General features: G+C 40.0%; 1 protein-coding gene across 2 annotated transcripts in view; it reads right to left on the bottom strand.

The window, feature by feature from the left end:
- RHOBTB3 (Rho-related BTB domain containing 3) overlaps nucleotides 1-14,131 on the bottom strand; it is an 85,923-nt gene that overhangs the window by 52,438 nt on the left and 19,354 nt on the right. Inside the window, exons 1-3 of one of the 2 annotated variants that reach the window (XM_011944283.1) lie at nucleotides 11,257-11,897; nucleotides 10,855-11,080; nucleotides 5,841-6,027 (exon numbers count right to left, since the gene is read on the bottom strand). In XM_011944283.1, the coding sequence (XP_011799673.1) occupies nucleotides 5,841-6,027; nucleotides 10,855-11,080; nucleotides 11,257-11,258 (415 nt within the window). In that variant the 5' untranslated portion in view covers nucleotides 11,259-11,897. Of the gene's footprint in view, nucleotides 1-5,840; nucleotides 6,028-10,854; nucleotides 11,081-11,256; nucleotides 11,898-14,131 lie in introns of those variants that run through there. The other variant, XM_011944282.1, reaches the window with a different exon arrangement.

Below are 14,131 nucleotides of genomic sequence, written 5' to 3'. Positions count from 1 at the left end.
AGTGGGAGAACCCCCGTGGAAGCAGCCAGGCCTGTTGATCCTGGGTGTTTTCCTACTTACACCCCCATCCCCAGACAGCACTTGGGCAGAGAAAGAGGAAGCCATCAATCCAACAAGGAAAGTCAACTGCAAAGGTAGGCAAATTAAGAATTACCCAATGTTTAAGAAGCATCCATACCATAAAATAAAATCTCATCAAGCAGAATGACTTATAATGCTGTCTTAAAACCAAACTTAATAGACAAATCAAAATCAAATTATTAAGTATCATTAATTACCCTGAGAGTTTTTTTAAGCAAAAGTTTGCATCCTTAAGACTGGAACAAGAAATTATGAAAAGAGCCATTACAGATCTTGTATGGATAGCTTTTGAAACAAAAAATGTAATAAGGCAGAATAGCAGAACAGACCCAGCAGAACTAACGTGTGAACCAGAAGAAAAGGCCAAGGAAATCTACCATAATGCAACACAAAGAAATAAAGCAATAAGAAATATAAAAGAAAGATAAAAGAAACAGAGAAGAGATCCAGAAGTTTCAACATCAGTCTAACAAGAGTCCCAAAAGAAGAGAATAGAGAAAATGGAGGGATGGTAATATCTGAAGTCACAAAGTTAAGACTTTCCTAGACCTAAATAAAAACATAAAGTTTTTCAAGCAGTTCAGTGTGACTGTTACATAAGACAGGGAATTGTGCCTTGCAAGATTCTAGAAACAGTCAGAGGCTACATCATGAAGGATCTTGTATTTCAGGTAACAATTTTATAAGCAAAAGTTATTGAAATGAGATACAGATACTGAACTGAAATAAGGGTATCGGTGCCCATAATTTAAAGAAAAGGTATAATCCCTGGCTCTAGCCAATTAAAGGGCTTAGAAGTAAAGACACCTAAAGTCATGAGCATCTAAGAGTCCAGACCTTGGTTTCTAAATATCATTGCCCCCTAGAAGGAACCAGAATTCCCTAAAGAAATGGCTGATTCTAGGACTGGGAGAGGCGAAGTCTGAGAGTTGAATATCTTGTGCCAGAAAATAAGGAAGGGGCTAAAAACTGATTAGAGGTAGCTTGAAATGACTACCTCTAGGCAAATATGGAACAATGCGAGCATCTGAAAGAATAATCAGAACAGATTATAAAATACTGAATTTAAAATACAAATCCGTGAATCATGATAATTCTAAGAGAAAAATTTGGGAGCACAGAAAAAGGAAAGCTCCATTTACAGAAGAGTATCAGTGTAGGAGGAATGATAGAAACATCACTATTTTCCAAGCATATTTATCATAAATGAAGGAATTATGAAACTAAAGGGCCTGGGTTCATTAAAAATGTTAACATTACAAAAGACACGGTCCCTCCCCGCCAAAAACCATTGGGAGTACTGCTCCAAATTAAAAGAGATTAGAAGGTAGACGTGGTAATGCATGCCGATAATCCTAGCTACTTGGGAGTCTGTGGCAGGGGAATTGCTTAAGCCGGAGTTCCAGACCAGCCTAGGCAACACAGCAAGATCTTGTCTCTAAAAAAAAAAAGAAAGAAAGAAAGAAAAAAAAGAGAATAGAGACATGTAACAACTAAATGCAATGTGTAATTTTTAACTGCATCCTGGATTGGTTAAACAACAACAACAATAAACCCCAGCTCTAACGCACATTATAAAGAAACAACTGAGGAAATGTAAATATGGATTATATCTTAAATAATAGTAAAAATATAATAGTATGTTAGATTTCTTGATTGATGATGAGATAATACATGCTAAAGTAAATACGAATAAAGAAATCTCATAACGTTTACAATTTACTCTCAAATAGTTCAGCCAAAAATTGTGTGTGTGTGTGTGTGTGTGTGTGTTTGAGCATGTGCGCGCTTGCTTATAAAATCTAGGGTTCAATGTCTCATTTTTGTCAACTTTCTTAGGTTTGAAATTTTGCAAAATAAGAGGCAAAGAAGAAAGTTCCTAAAGAATCCCAAGCATTGAGCGCCATGATCTCACTTGTATTCTAGGATGACTATTCTGAGAGAATTTATTTCAGAAAGAGACAAACCAGGAATAGCACACCAGAGGCCAATTTACCATGAAGCTGATGAAGCTCAAGTTTCAAGGCTCTTTTCTTATGGATCCTTTCCAAGCCCCAGGAAGAACCTAAGCAATATATCTTCACATGGTCATATTCTTTTGTAAAATTTGCAAAATAAGATATTTAGTCAAGACTACTGTCTCTTTCCACTCCAGATCACTTCATCTTGTATCAGGCAGCTCTGGAATAACTATGGGCATTTTGGGGATGCTGCTAAGGTGAATTTAACTTTAGGCTTAGTTAGCTATTTGTGATTTATAGTCACGTCCATGTATAGTTGAGTGATAACTATCCTAATACATGTATGACTTTCAGAAATGTTTCTGCCACCCACAGTGCACACTTACTTGGTATTATGACAAGAATCCTGAGCTGAAATAGGAATACAACACAAACTCTGGTGCCCAGGACCAGAAAGATGTGGAAAGAGAAGAAATATGCAGAAAGAAAAACTGATTATCATTCTCTTCTCTACATAGAAAATATCACAAAGTGGTTGTATTAGTCCGTTCTCATGCTGCTAGTAAAGACATACCGGAGACTGGGTAATTTATAAAGAAAAGGAGGTTTAACGGACTCATAGTTCCACATGGCTAGGGAGGTCTCACAATCACGGTGGAAGGTGAAGGAGAAGCAAAGTCACATCTTACATGGCAGCAGGCAAAAGAGCATGAGCAGAACTGCCCTTTTATAAAACCATCAGATCTTACAAGACTTATTAACTATCACAAGAACAGCACGGGAAAAACCTGCTCCCATGATTCAACTACCTCCCACCAGGTCCCACCCGTGACACACAGGGATTATGACAATTCAGTGTGAGATCTGTGTGGGGACACAGCCATAACCTATCAGTGGTTATCATATGAAGAGATGACCAAAGACTATGGTCACCCCAAAAATATAAGAAAAGTTGAAGAAGTATCAGGCTGTTAAAAAGTTGTGTTGCCAGATGTGATGGCTCATGCCTGTAACCCCAGCACTTTGGGAGGCTGAGGGGGGCAGATGGCTTGAGCCTAGGAGACGGAGACTAGCCTGAGCAACGTGGCAGAAATCTGTCTCTACAAAAAAATCAGCCAGGTGTGGTGGCATGTGCCTATAGTCCCTGCTACTCAGGAGGCTGAGGTGAGGGGATCATTCGAGTCCAGGAGGCCGAGGCTGCAGTGAGCCACGATCATGCCACTGTACTCCAGCCTGGGCAACAGAGCGAGACCCTATCTCAAAAATATATACATGTATTTAAAAACGTTTATCGTATTCAACAGCTTTTTTAGTTGTAATTTGCTGTGCTTTCACTTATCATTCTAAATATTTACTTTTGTACATATGTGTATCTGTTATTTTGTGGGGTTTTTTCCTTACAAAGGACCTACAAAATCTGAAACCATCCCTTAAAGAGACCAAAAGGAAGGCCACCATGACAAATAATTAAATGACTAGAATGTGAAATCCAACGGAGATGAAAAGAAAGTAATGAGTTTGAGATTTATTTAAAATATAAAAGCAAAAGGGGTTCTTAATCAACTGGATATGGGGAATTGGGCTGGGTCTAGGATGATTCTTGTTTGGGTGAATGGATAGGATTGGCACCATTCACCAAGACAGGGAATTTGGCCAGAGGAAGATGATGTCTATGGAGATACATGTCAGGAGTGAGACTAAAGCCAGAGAGACAGACTGAACAGTCATCAGTGTTTATATAGGAGAAGCCAGGGTAACAGATTAGCAGGTTAATGGTTTGGTTGAAGAGTAAGAACAGGTGAAGTCAAATATGGAACCCTGAGAAGCAATTCCATGATATGTTGGTGCCGCTGTGTGTGTGGGAGATGGGAGAAAGGTAAGGGAGACAGAGAGTTAGAAGAACCAGGAAGGAAACAGTAGCTTTATTAAATGGAGGGAGAAGTCTATTTCAATAATTTCAATAAGAGATAACTATTATTATCTCTTATCTCTTCAATAAGAGATGATTGTTATTAAAGTGTATTAAATTTGGCTAACAAGGATATAAATGGTGTCTTAGTTCATTTTGTGCTGCTAAAATGGAACACCACAGACTGGGTAATTTCTAAAGAAAAAAAATTTATTTCTCACAGTTCTGGAGGCTAAGATGTCCAACATCAAGGTGCCAGCATCTGGTGAGGCCTTCCTGCAGCATCGTCCCATGGTGGAAGGCAGAAGTACAAGAGAGCTCACAAGACAGAGGGCAGAAGGGGGCCAAACTCATCCTTTTATCAGGAGCCCACTCCCATGATAATGAACCCACTCTAGAGATAATAGCATCAATCCATTTACGAGGGCAGAGATCTCTTGCCCTAATTACCTCCTAAAGTCCCACTGCCCAACACTGTGTCCATCACATGAACTTTGAAAGTCTTAACTTTGTGACTTCAGATATTACCATCCCTCCATTTTCTCTATTCTCTTCTTTTGGGACTCCACAGCAACTGGAGACCCTGAGTGAGAACAAACTTGGTGCACTTGTGAAAGTCAAAGTCAGACTGTAGTGGACTGAAGAATGAATAGGAAATGGACTCGGGAAGTGTGGATACCTCTTTTATGAATCATGACCAGAAATAAAAAGAAAGATAAGGGAATAGAGAGGATATGAGGTCATGGGTGGGTCATGCCTGCCTTATTTGTATCTACTCATGCTAAATATATACCCGCCCTCTGACCCAACAATCCCACTCCTGGGTAACCACCTAAGCATCCTCAAAAGAACAGATAAATACATTATGGCATATTCATACAATGGAATAATATACAGTAATAAAAAGAACGAACTACAGATAAACACAACATGGACAAATCTCAAAAGTATTATGCCAACTGAAATTAGCCTGACCTAAGACACCACCACATACTGTATAATTTCATTGGTATCAAGTTCAGAAATAGGTAAAACTAATCTATGTTGTTAGAAGTCAGAATAGCAGTTACCTCTGAGGAAGAGAGTTATTAACTGGGAAGGGCATGAGGGAGCGTTCTCAAGTGCTGCAAATGTTCCATGCCTTGATCTGTGTGGGTTGCACGGCTGTATACATAGGTAAAAATGCATTTAGCTGTACTCTAAGATGACCAAATTTTATGTCCTTTACTTTGCAATTTCTCAATTTAAAAGTTTTTAGAATAATGTGTAAAAGTAAAAATTTTTAAATAGTTTTACTAAGGAAATTCCACTAAGAAGATCTGTAAAATACCACCAAATCAAACTGAATCTTGAGTTGGCCCAAAGGTATCTGACAATAATATGCACAGCAGTAATGGCTGAAGCAGCCCAAACCCAGTGAATCTGCCAGTCATGGAATAAGCAATTTCTCTTAGGCAGCACTGTCAGTGTTTCCAGCTCACTCATTATTATCTACCTAAAAATCCTGCTCCCAAGTCCACATTTTCATGTGAACAATCTATCCTTCCCAATTGGGTAGACCTTCAGACCATCAAAAAGAGTTTTCTAGGGCTCAGCATCAGCCTAATACCTCTCATATGTCAAAATAACACAATTGCTGACTTCCATCACTACTGCAGAAGAGCCATTTAGAAGACGGATTTGCACCCAGTGGAATCACAGCAGAAGTTCATAATCCTCTCCTTTGTTGCCTTTTTATCGTATCAAATGATGAAGTGATAGCAGCTGGCATTGAACCAAAGTCACTTTGGTTTTCAAAAACAAACCCTATTATTCATTAATAAAGTTAGCACTATTTAAAATATACAATATTTGCATGCTCACTATAAAAGAGAATATTAAATACTTACCATTTTGTCTGGTACCAACAGCAGCAATAATTACCGGAACTGAATTTAATGCTCTTTTTATCACTGGAATATAATTATCCTTTACTTCATGGAATGAAAACTTGTCATTAACGTTGTATTTGATCACAATGATGTCAGCGCCCCCAATGAGATTTCGAGAAGTGTACCAATCACTGTCAAATATGTCCTAAACCAAAATGCAAATAGCAATCTTTAGTCTACTTATCTTCCAATCAATGCTGAAATAATTTATGACATTAATTTTTGGAATTCATAAAAAATTATTTTAAAATAAGTAACTACATAAAATTAAAAGTGTTGCAGTCTGCCAACCTTCTTCTTAAAAATGTTTACTTACTCGTGTAGCCTGCACAATTATGTAATGGTTAAACAGGAGAACCTGAGAATTCTTGAGAGTCAGATGAAATAAGCAACCTCTTTCACTATTTGCACTTAAAAATAAGCCCTTTGTTTTAAAATTACACTATATTTTTATCACCTCATAAATTCAAAAGTATAACATTATGGCATTAGATGGAAGAGCAACAGTATGAGTAACGAAGCCTCAAAGGTTTTCCTGTGACCCAGTTAGACACTGCAGGATTTTCAGTGTTTTGAACTGCAATACATTTTAAATTCTGTGAAGTTCTGTATACTTTATTTGTATTTTCAAAATCCATCTATACTTTTCAACTTCATCCATCCTTTGGACAGTACTGTAAATATAGAGTATGAATGTCGGGTGAGGGAGAAACTCCTTTATAAAAAAGAAATACTGTGTATTACAAGGTGTTAACATGGTAAGGAATATTTTTTTCAATTCATGTATTTTGCTTACATAAATTAAAAATTCAGGATAAACACTTCTAGTTCTGAAATATTTACTTTTGTGCTACAGCTAATAACATTTATATTTATTTAGAACTGGGGCCGTAAGTAATTTACTATAAACACTATTCCTTAAAAATATAATGTTTTGATTTTTTTTTTCTTTTTTTTTTTGAGACAGGGTCTTACACTCTGTTGCCCAGGATGGAGTTCAATGACGTGATCTTGGCTCACTGCAGCCTCCGCCTCCCAGGTTCACGCAATTCCTGTGCCTCAGCCTCCCGAGTAGCTGGGACTACAGGTGTGCACCACTATTCCAGCTAATTTTTTGTACTTTAGCAGAGATGGGGTTTCAACCATGATGCTCAAGCTGGTCTCGAACTTCTGAGCTCAGGCAATCTGCCCACTTTGATCTCCCAAAGTGGTAGGATTACAGGCATGAGCCTGGCCTGGGTTGATATTTTAAATGTAATTTTTCAAAGTTTTTGTATGAATAGTGATGTAAGGAAAATATCTTTAGGTATCTTAATTCCACTACCAAATAAGTACAAGTAGTTTTCTTCTCACATTCTAGTTAACTATTAATCATTTGTCCTTTTATGTGGCCTTTGGTACATACTTCTAGGATGTAATAAAGCTAGATTAAGAAAATAGCTAGGTGTGACTAACAGGTCCAAAATCTGTTGAGCTAAGAAAGTTCAAACTTTGAAATAATGAATCTAAAACAGGGTTAACAGCGTTTGAATCAGCCAACCAAGGTCTACGTGACAGAGCTTTTATCCAACAATGGAATATTCTGGAGGAGTATCACACAGCAATGCCCTTCTGCAGAGAAAGCTTCTTCTCATCAGTGCCTCCTCCAGTTCCCCATACCCTCCCAGCCACTCATTTCCCACAAGTACACTCAGAGTAACAAGAACTGCAGAATTTTTTGTCATGAATACCCTATCAAAACTGGGATGCGTACAGTATTTTTGAAGGAAGGTAAAAGAACCAAAAAAAAAAAAAAAAGGCAAACTATGGACTATAAACAACAAAAGCAAGGCTTGAACTTGGTAGAGGGTGCAAGGGGGGAGAAGGGAAGTGGGACACAGTGCAAGAAAATGGGAAAGCTTCCCAGCAGAACTCTCAAACTGCCAAATCCCAAACCACACAGCCTATTCAGTTCCAAATGCCTCTGTTATAGGGTTCAAGTTCAACGTATACAAGTATAACAGAGTGCATAAGTATAACAAGGAAGACAAACGAGAAAAAAAGCTAAACAAAAGAGGGGCCAATATTAAGCAGCCATTTAACTCTGAGAGAATAAATCAAAAGTAGCTGCTTTTCGAATTCCAAATAGTTCAAAATTCCAGAGTTACTGGAGAAGTATCCGGGGAAGAGGAGGACCTTTAAGGGAAAACGTTATGAAAAAATGGGTCCGGGCATCTTTAACTCTGTGGGATTGAGGATGTGTAGACTATAAATATTTTTATTTGTAATCCAAAGCAGAGCTTCAAACCCTGCAAAGAAAACTGTAAATCTACTGAACTACCTCACTGCTTTTTGTGGAATATTTTTAACAAATAGTAAAAGATACAGAAACATGAAATGAAATAATAATGTACCACACCAAAAAAACGGATAGGAAAGAGAGAAAGACACACTAAATAATGTGCTACGTCTAACGAATCTGCAGCACATTTGTTTTAAAAGTTCCAAGTATTTAAGGCAAGGATTCAGGGCAAGGCTAAGTATCTATAGACGAGAATTAGGGAAGAGAAACACAGATATCTCATTTAAACTTCAAGGCAACAACACATCTCTTCTCAAACTATGTCAAAGAGAAAATACTCCGAAGATTTTTAGAATTATGAAGGAAATCAAATTCTCCCACCCCTTGTAAATCAGTTCCAGGATTTCCTCTAGGGGGTTATGCAACACAAGGCTTGGAGCCACATTTGGAGAATTGAACTCATCTTTAAAAAAAAAAATCCAAATTTCTACAGTGAAACTATTTTATTTTACTTGAATGTGGGGCTGCATGTATGAAGAATGAACATCGCTGCCCCAGTGTACTGGTACTGTAGTTGTATACATCTTGAATGACCTGTGAAAATCTTACTTTTGCTTAGTATTAATACAAGTGATACATAACTATACTAAAGTTATAACAAACACTTTATTCTTATATTAGCTACCACTTATAGAGCAGCTACTAAATGTCAGCCTCTATACTTAGAACTTGATGCATGCTAGTTTCTCATTCACTTCTCAGCACAGCTCTAGGAGGCAGATTATTTTATAGATAGGGAAATAAGGCTGAGAAGGTAAGTGATTTAACAAGGACACGCAGACCTGAAATGGCAATGTGAGAATCTGAAATCAGATCTTTTTGATATCAAAGGCCGTGCTTTATCTGCTCTGCTATATGTAATATTCTGATTCTGTAATATGTCAAGTAACAGTTGATTAATGCAATCAGCTTTAGTATCTCTGATAGGCTTTACTTACCACCAAGTGAAGAAAAGCACCTTATAAAGAGCAACTCTAGAAATGGAATCTCATATCTGAAGATCATTGTAACCCAGCAAATTGTACCGGGTTATAAACTTGGGGCCTTAAATAGGGCCAGAGTCTAACCAAACAAAAAGTGATTAGCAAAATAAACCATAACAACCAGCATATGGGAAAAATCCGTACTATAGAGGCTTATTTTCTCCATTTGGAAGATTTCATTTTACTAGACAAAGTGTATGGGATCACAAGCATTGCTATTTGTGAAATTAACAATATAAACAGGAAAGTGTTAACAGCTCAAATTAAATACAAGGAAAGCAATCCTAACATCCTAATGTAGCTAATTTTATTTTTCCTACGTTTACTCTATTCACCAAACATTTGTTCAACTGCATGTTGAACCGTTATGTTTTTAGGCTGTAAGATCTTTCACGACGAAAAGAGTCCAAGTTAAAAGAAGTGTTTCATTTGCCTGCATAGACTCTGGTCAGTAAGCTCTCCATCAATACTTCTTATGAACAGCGTCATCACTATCATAACTAGGGGTTTAATAGCATCTCTTAATTGAAAAGGCCTGTTTTTTATTTTACCAAATTAACATAACTTTCTTCTTTAACTGAAAACTTACACAAGCGAGTGATCTTTTCTTTCTGTTACATGGAATTTTGCATAAAAAATTTTTCCGAGTACACTCTACACATTTTTTAGAAAGGCATGATAGTTTCCTATAGCCCTGATTCAGTTTTTTAATATTGCTGTTTAAATGTGAAATCTCACACAATGACAATTCGTATTTTTTCAGGCACTAAACTTTCTTCTGTTATTAAATGTAAACTTAGCTGAAACATACGTAACTCCAATATCAGTAAAGAATCACAGATTTTCAAATAAGACTAAAGGAAAACATTCAAACATAATGTTATTGTATACTGAAAATACTTGTATGTGTCAGAAACTAAATTCCTTTCTCCCTTAATCAAACGCTCAAGAATCGGGCTACAATTTATCCACTTCACTACAATTTTGTTCCATTATTACAAATTTTAATTTTTAAAAAGTTTTCTAAGCAACATTAGTAATATTATCTCTGATTTATGAGTCACTAAGACAAATGGCTAATACATAGAGTATTTGCATTATTAAAATTAAAAGTTTTCAGAGATCAATTAATAGTGCTATAAATGAGTCATTTAAAATTAACTCCCAGTCCCTGTCTTTTCCTCCGCTTTCCAGAGGAACTATTTCTGAACTGTCCCAGTGAAAAGTATTTTTGCCTGTGCTGAGCTTTGAGAAGGCTGTATTTTTAGAACACCAATATTACACTATCACCAATAGGGTAGGCATAAAAAAACACTGCTTTCTGCTGGTGAAACTTAGTGACCCTGTCCCTTGGAGTTGGCACATTCAACTGTCAGCTGCCTACCAAGGGACAACCCATAGTTGTGAAGTGTACCAGTAAGTGCTCCACATTCCCACTGGAGCCTTCTATCTTCCTAAGAGTGCTCTCTGACGGGGCTGTCCCCTGCCCAGTGAAACAAAGGACCAAAGATTTTCTCAAAAACGTTTAAAAATTTGACCCATGTAACGCGGATACTCCACACTCACGGAAGTGGGCAGAAGGGGGAGGGGGAAAAAAAGGAAAGAAAAGCTTCTTCAGCCTCGGCGTGGAGCAGCTGCTGTTCCTTACCCAGACGGGACAGTCGTGGACCACCAGCTTGACATTCCCAAACGCACTGGCCTGATACTCGGTGAACACCGGACGCGCGACCGTGCTGGTCGCATTCAGCAACAAGCTGCTCTCGTCCCCCGAGACCAGAGGGCTTCTCCCCAGGTAAGTGCGGATGAGCCCCGACGGCCGGTTGTCCTGGTGGAACGCGTCCCCCTCGTTCCCCAGCGCCACGATGTGGATGGACCTGCACGGACAGAGAGGGGGCGAGGGGAGAAGGGAAGCACGGTCAGCGCGCGGGTCCCTCCTCGGAACAGGAAGTGCGGGGGACAGCACGCGGCGAGGATGGGCACCAGCCCCCGTCCCTGGGGCTCACGGCACGCGCTGGAGAGAGACAATGGCAGGACGGCGGCGCGTACGTACATGATCTCAAATCCAAGGGCAGGGCGGCGACTCGGAGAAAAGCAGCGGCTTACGGCCTCGCGGGGCCCCCGGGCGGCGAGTTCACCCGCAATCCGCTCATCCCCAGCCGCGTCCCTCTCGCGCGCCTCCACCGCGGCGGGGCCGACGCAGAGCGGGGCCGGGGCCGCGCCAGCCAGCGAGCGAGCCGGACACCAGGGCGGGCTAGCGGGCGGGGGGCAAGCTCCTGCTACTCAGGGACTGCCCGGGAACATCGCCGGGCGCGGGACCGCAGCGCAGCCCCGAGTGGACGCAGCTGACCGCAGTCCCCTCTCCGCCGCGCCTCCTCGGCTGGCAGCTATCGCCTCCTGCTGCTGCTGCCGCTGCTCCTCCTCCTCCTCTAGGCAGAGAAGGGGGGTCGGGGAGATCGGGGCCTCCGCCCCCTCGGCGGACCGGGCTCAGCACGTGCCGGCCCCGGGGGTCAGGCGGACACGGGGACCTCGCTCCCCGCCCCGGAGCTCCCGCGGCGGCGGCCGGACACAAAGGAGTGGCCCGCGCGGGGCGCCGCGGAATATAAATTAATAAATACAACGCCCCAGCCCGAGAGCTCCCGACCGCCAATCCGCCTGCAGCAAGTTTGTTCAACTCGCAAGGCCGTAACCAGAGCCAGGAAAGGGGGGTGGGGCGATGGGGCCCCCGCTCACTCCGGACTGGAAAAAGGAGGTTAGGGAAGCTAGGGATTCCAGCACGAGTGCCGCCCCAGCAACCCGATTTCCCCCCCCTCTTGGCTTTGACCGAAAGTGCTTTACCACGACTGCCGCTTTGTCATTTGTCAACATGCGCTACAGCTGTTTTCTAAAATCATACTTGTGAGAAAAAATAAAGGCAACATTCATGCCGCTGCAGAAAGGGTTCTTTGTTCACACACCAATTAATTTGCTAATGTCGCCTTGGGGGGATTATTTACTATTTCGAGCTATATTTAGCGTATTTTAGCGAAAACTTCAGGATTTTAAATGCTGGGATTTTTAGTGTGATCGTTTTCAAAGGAAGTTATGTATGGGGGTTTAATGTGTTGGTGAGTTAAATGCCAGTTTACTTGGAGATTTTTCTGTACACATTATGGACACATATTTAATAATAGCTCCGCAGACCAACTGAAAACATAATCATGTAAATGCAAAGATACTTTAGATTCTTTCATAATAATGCACTGAAGTAAAGGCTATGAATATCCCTAACGTGCTTCAAACTACCTCAGTACAAACGAACACTGGGATCCACTTACTAACACCAAAATGGGCCAGGGATTACTCTGGGGTTAGACTCCTCCATACAGTATTAAAATTCTAACCAGTACCTTACTCCGTGTTGAAAAGAGTTCTTGCTTATCCTTTTATCTATTTATTTTTCCCTTCTGTAAAATTGGACTGTTTCTTTTCTCAACTGAGCTATTTTGAGGGTATAAAAGAGGGGGTATTGAGTAGGGTAGTAAAAAAACTAGGGTAACAGCTTTTTATTATGGGCCCTTATTGCTCAGTTGAAAGTAGTTTAGTAGTTTCTCGTGCTCAGAGAAGATATAATAGGAGACATTTTTATGTGGTCACTAATTTTTTTAAATCTAATTTCCCTTTGCATTTTCTATGATTTCTCTTTTAGTCTCTAGAACCTAAACCATCCTTAAAAATTCCAGAATGCAGGATCACTTTTTCTTTTGGGTTAATGGAAAATATATTTTCTCATCAGTCTCTTCCAGAAACCCATAAGTCAAAAGCAAAGGCACTAGAATGGATGAGTGGATAAAGAAAATGTGGTATACACATGTAATGGACGATTAGCCTTTCTTTAAAAAAGCAGAAAATTCCTTCATAAACTACAACATGGATGAACCTTGAGAACCTTGTGCTAAGTGGAATCAGCCAGTTGCAAATCACAAAAAGTGATTCCATTTATAGGAGGCATCTAAAGTAGTCAAACTCTTAGAAACAGAAAGTAGAATAATGGTTACCAGGGGCTGGGGAGAGGGGAAAAGGGGTCGTTGTTCAACAGGTATAGTGTTTCAGGTTTGCAGGAAGAAAAAGTTATAGATATCTGTTGCATGAGGTGCGTCTATAGTTCATACTATACTGAACTATAGGACTGAACACTAGAACATTATTAACTAAACACTAGAACATGTACTGAACACTAGAACATGATTAATGTGGTAAATATTGTTATATTTTATGACAATATAAAAATATTAATACAAAAATGAAACAAAAAAAGACACCAAAGTTGCTGACAACCGGTAAGTGTCAGAAAGGGAGAAAGTATTCATTTTTTCCTTAGTTACTGAATATGTGAGCCAAGCCTGTGCTGGGTAGGCATGGGAGATCCCAAGATACATAAGACTTGGTCATTGACCTTAAGAAGCTAAGGCACTTTGTTACCAGAAAGGGGTCCCAATCCCGACTCCAAAAGAGAGTTCTTGGACCTCCAGTGAAGAATTCAGGGAGTCCATAAAGTGAAAGCAAGTTGATTAAGAAAATAAAGGAATAAAATAACGGCTACTCCGTAGGCAGAGCAGTGTCATGGGCTGCTCAGCTGAGTATACTTATAGTTATTTCTTGATTATATGCTAAACAAGGGGTGGATTATTCATGAGTTTTTCTGGAAAGGGTGGGCAATTCCCAGAACTGAGAGTTCCTCCACTTTTTAGACCATATAGGGTAACTTCCTGACGTTGCCATGACATTTGTAAACTGTCATTGTGCTGGTGGAGTGTCTTTTAGCATGCTAGCGCATTATAATTAGCATATAATGAGCAGTGAGGTTGACCAGAGGTCCCTGTCACCACCATCTTGATTTTGGTGGGTTTTGGCCGGCTTCTTTACCACATTCTGTTTTATCAGCAAGG

The sequence above is a fragment of the Colobus angolensis genome, unplaced genomic scaffold (genome assembly GCF_000951035.1).
Source record: "Colobus angolensis palliatus isolate OR3802 unplaced genomic scaffold, Cang.pa_1.0 Scaffold23, whole genome shotgun sequence".
Taxonomy (NCBI): Eukaryota; Metazoa; Chordata; class Mammalia; order Primates; family Cercopithecidae; genus Colobus; species Colobus angolensis.
This window is presented reverse-complemented; position numbering and strand designations above follow the sequence as displayed.